Consider the following 5,364-nt stretch of genomic DNA (forward strand, 5'->3'; position numbering starts at 1 on the left):
GTGTGCGTGTGTGTTTGAACGAGAGTTTGAGAATGAGAGAGGAGTGAGTAAACAGGGATCCGGTTTCCTCATACATTTATTAAATACCTACCTACTTGCTAAAAGGATAATTCATGTTTTATAGTTAATCAACTACAGTGGTTGAGAATTGCCTTATAGGGGCAAAGCAAAATCACTTTAAGTTCTACGCCGAGTTTTTGTTTTACCGTGCCTTTCAATTTTAACTGCTATACACAATAACAAGTTATCGAAATAAGCTAGGGAAACAGCAGAATTGTCATATAGCATAGACCACCCGTTTCAGTCTTCAAACACATTTAACTTTAACGCGAAAACAGCTCTTTGCCTCTTTCAAAATTATAATTCACCGCAATCGTATTTTTTCGTAGAGTTCTATAACTCTATATAGGTGTGTATTGTGTTCTTAAATTATATGAAAGTCGTGATAACTAGAAAGTTGTTTAAAGTCATGCATGCTATTTGAAATTTGAGTGGCTTAAATGTTTGATGTGTGTACACACCATTTATAATTATTTATCATAAAAGAGACTTATTCTGACTTTAGTAGACTAGTGCTACAGTTCGTTATAATTTGTTTTCCAAGACATTACAATGAATTGTAGAGTTTTAACAACAAACTAACTGTTATACAAAGAAGCAATGACAATGTTTTATAAAAGATAAATTGATGGTTTTTTGAATGAAAAAAATCTTCATTTGGCGAGACAAAAACAAGTTAGTAAAAGATCTCCCCGTGACTGTGCTAAATTCATAGTTTTCAAACGTATTTTAATAAAACTCAATAAATCATAATTCTATACACAATAATTTATTTACCAAGTTAATAAATACGAACAATAATTAATAACATATATTTATAAATAATCGTAGTTACGCACGGATGACTAACAAACGAAAACTACAGGCAGTACAGGGATATTATATGTATTCCAAACCATATTATGTTTGTTAACCTAAAACTAGGAGATTGTGACAAGTTAGTCTGTTTGAAATTATATTTGTTGTCACTATACCGCTGGTCAATATTTTGGTGAACAAGACTAACACTGGCATTTCGAAAATAATTTAAATAAATACTAAACCGGTAAGTACCAACATATTATGTAGATTAAAAATGTATTTTTACCTATACCTATATTTATTATTCAGTTGTTTGTTCTAAAAAATAATTATTTTTATAATTTGCATGTAACCGTAAATCAATTTCTGGTGGAAACTTTGATTCGATACCGTATTATTGAATAGCATCATAATATACGTAGGAATAGTCCTCAGCGGCCTCAGCCAAATATATTATACACATACATTAATACATTACATGGTAAACCGTTGTCGTATCCACATGTATTGGCTGTACACATTAAACAAGCTTTAGTGCTGTCTTAAAGCTGACATATTATTTGATTAATAATTATTAAATAGCTGGTTTCTATACTTGAATATGTCCACAAACCGATATTTTACTTGATTTATATGTTTCAGCGGTACCTACACGTAAAAGTGTTGGTTAAGTTATCGTTACTCAAATACAATTTAAATGAAATTATTTTACTTTCAAATAGAAAAGTAACTACTTTCCAAAAAAATTAATGATTTTTTAAAAACATTTTTATCAATTTATTTTCATTCTACAAGCAACATAACTATACAATTTACTATAACCACAAAATTGGAAACACTCCATTACCATTCCAATACCCAAACCGGAAAAAAATAAATTCGATATTAAATCATACAGACCTATATCGCTCCTGAATACCATGGCAAAGATATTGGAAAAAATTATAGATTCCAGACTCAGATGGTTTCTTGAAAAAAACAACATCCTAGACCCTCGACAGAACGGCTTCCGGAGATATAGAAGTACTTCTAATACACTACACGACATCCAAGATGAAATACATTCAACTCTCGATGAAAAACATATGATGGGCCTCATAGCCCTCGACATATCAAAAGCATACGATACCACGTTTCGCCCTCGTATTCTTAAAACACTGTCAAACTTCATCTCTAACGGTAATTTATTTAACTTTGTAAAGAACTTCCTTACTGACAGAACCTTCCAAGTGAAGTGCAATGAAAAGCTATCAAAAATATATGTTCAAACGAATGGTGTACCTCAAGGATCTACACTGTCAGTCACGTTGTTCCTATTAGCGATTAATGATATACCACAAGTTATACATTCTCCTGTAAAGTGCACACTATTCGCCGACGACTTCAATATCTTCTGTAGAGGCATCAATCCGATTAGGACTACAAACTACCTGCAGGAAGCAATATCAGCACTACAAGCCTGGACACTTATTTCCGGTTTCTCTTTTTCAGTTGAAAAGTCCCAATGCATTTTCTTCACAAATAAAAGAAATATTGGCAATAGCACCATATCAATGTACAATATCCCCATCCCAATAAAAAAATCCATCAAAATATTAGGCGTTCTGTTCGATTCAAGAAACACGTGGATACCTCATCTCAAGTCTATCCGAAAAGACTCGCTTATAAGAATGAATACCCTAAAATGTCTGGCACACAAGTCATGGGGAAGTCACTCATCTAGTTTATTACAAATATAAAAAGCACTCATTCTTTCTAGGCTCGAATATAATTCCTTCCTATTTATAAATGCTAGAACATCGGCACTCAAAATGATCGATACTGTACACAACACAGGGCTAAGGCTTGTCACCGGAGCATATCGCTCTAGCCCCATTCCCAGTGTGCTTAACACAGCCGGTGTAGCCCCACTTTACATCAGGAGAGTTCAAAGCTCCATGCTATTAGCAGCCAGACGCTCCCAAAATAATCTCAATGTTTCGAAACAGATCACAAACGCCCTAAAAGACATCCCATTCCCACATCTTGACGTTATCAAAAACGAAAATTTACAGTCACCACCTTGGTTATTAAAAAACTACGTGAACAGTGAACTTAGTTCATTCTCGAAGAAAGACATCTTGCCCTTAATTTACAATCAACAACTCCATTCAATCATTGACGATCTTCACGACTACACCAAAATTTACACTGACGGCTCTAAAATGGAAAATGGAGTTGGAGCAGCGGTAGTACTCCATGACCACGTCAACATGCTGAGACTACCAAACTTTAGCTCAATTTACACAGCTGAGGCAGTGGCAATCTCCTTTGCCCTGGACCTCATTAAAACAACACACACACATAAAGCAGTAATCCTAAGCGACTCACTAAGCACGTTAAGAAGTATCGATAACCCCATCACCCCAAATGAGATCACCAGGAAAATACATAACCAACTCAACGATCTTACACAGTCAGGCCACTCAATCACTCTGATTTGGATTCCTAGCCACAATCAAATCTCGGGTAATGAAAGAGCTGACGAAAAAGCTCGTCAAGCATTAACCTCCCCTGACGCTATTAAACTCAACTGTTTTACCTTAAACGACGCCAGATCCTTATCAAAAACAATTGCAAACAATTTATGGCTACGGGAATGGAAACAAGGCGCCTCTAAACTTAACCAAATCAAAAACACCATTCACACATGGCATTCCCCACCTGATTTTTCAAGAAAGATGGAAGTCTCCATAAATAGAATGCGCATAGGACACACGCAGCTAACTCACCAGTACTTGATGAAGAAAGAAGACCCACCCATTTGCGCCAGTTGTGGTACACTTCTATCTATCAAACACATCGTATCTGAATGCCGTTCCTTCGAATCGGACAAACGAGAAGCTGGAGTATCAAATATTATATCGGAAGCCCTCCACCCAGACAACATTAGCCGCATGATGTCCTTTTTAATCAAGACCAACCTAATTAATAAACTATAATCTATTATGTTGTAATATGTGTAATATGTGTAATGTTTTTGTAAATAATGTAAATAGTGTATACAACAATTATCATTAACAATGTAAACTATGTCAGCCAATGGCCTCCGCAGCCGAGGCTTATTTCTAATAAAAAAAAAAAAAAAATGTACTATATTTGTAGTTAAAAATATAATTTAAAAAATAAGAATGCTACATAAAAATATTATTCACAAATACACTATCAACTGTCAACAGATAGATCGAAACCGAATATGGAATAAAAGTTCTCAATATTATTATTATCATAATCATCATTTATAAATGACAACATGAATTAATAAATAATTATAAATTATAACAACAAATAAATTCTTATAAATAGGTAAATCTATAGTAAATTATAACACTGCAATGCATATATAATTTATTAGTATCACTAGCTTATCAGTAAAATGATGTTATGTTCGAATGTACATTTTAAATATGAAAATAAGTATTAAAAAATTGAATAGCTTTTGTACAGCTCTAAATTCTTTAGAGCATTAAAAATAAATAAACAATAATAAAGAAAACTATATTCTATATACCGCGTTTATACCTAATATGACTAGCAGCAAAGGTTTAAAATGTAGTCTATATCTTAATATTATATACAGCACAAGCTTTAATACAAAAATATTTTCATATACCAATAGTCTGTGTTAATAATGTTTAGGCATAGTTGTATATTGGAATTAATAGTTAATAAGAAATTAAGGTCGTTTGAAAACTTTATAATAATAGTCTTTGGTAGATATTCATACGAAACTTTCTGTGTACTTATATAGAGAAATCTAGTTAAATAATAATACATTTAATTGACTTAATTCTCGCAAATTACAGTACAAGAAGACATAGCAAAATAATTGTAGAAATTTGAATTGTGAATTTGGTGATATGTATTATACCAGCTGAACTAAACGACGTTGTCCGACCAAAGATTTGTATTTGTAATAAATATATACTTGTAAAAAAAATGTTCGTGCTCACTGGCGTCTTTGGGAGGGGGGAGTATAGGTTTTCTACCATTTTTTTTAAATAACTTTCTTTGGCTTTCCAAAAATAAAATATAAGCGCCGATCCTAAGTGTCTTAAACCAAATATTGAGTCAGTATTTTCATTACAAAAGAAAAGCGGAAAATTGGTTATCGCTCTGCTGTACAATAAGTTAAAAGTGGATTACTGTAATGGATAGAATTAAATTTAAATACAATGATATTATATCATTGAATACGAAAAACGATTTTGAGCGGAGACGGTTTATCTATCTAGGATATTATTATAGTTTATTATTACTTATTAAAATATTTGACTTTCCAGTAGACATTTTTTTTTTTTTTTTTTTGATAAAGGTAGACAAATTAGAATTGAATTTTCAAATCTTAGACTTAAAAATAAAATTTTTTATGAATTTCTATCTAAGATAATTTGAACATTGCCGTAATTTTCACGTATTTAGTAAAAATTTGAACTTTAAATGTTTAAAAAAAAATCGTGCCTA

The 5,364-nt window shown here is 32.2% G+C and overlaps 1 protein-coding gene across 1 annotated transcript; it reads left to right on the forward strand.

Annotated features, from left to right (window-relative positions):
* The first annotated feature begins 2,672 nt into the window (after positions 1-2,672).
* Positions 2,673-3,842, forward strand: LOC149060376 (uncharacterized). Its single transcript, XM_089228875.1, has one exon. The coding sequence runs from the start codon at positions 2,673-2,675 to the stop codon at positions 3,840-3,842; it is 1,170 nt and encodes a 389-aa protein (XP_089085001.1).
* Positions 3,843-5,364: the final 1,522 nt, after the last annotated feature.

Source organism: Diuraphis noxia, unplaced genomic scaffold (genome assembly GCF_037042655.1).
Source record: "Diuraphis noxia isolate RWA-SAM2 unplaced genomic scaffold, SU_Dnox_SAM2 contig0001, whole genome shotgun sequence".
Taxonomy (NCBI): Eukaryota; Metazoa; Arthropoda; class Insecta; order Hemiptera; family Aphididae; genus Diuraphis; species Diuraphis noxia.

Coding starts and splice junctions, on each gene's coding strand:
- LOC149060376 (XM_089228875.1), top strand. CDS start 2,673: ATGATCGATACTGTACACAACACAGGGCTAAGGCTTGTCACCGGAGCA.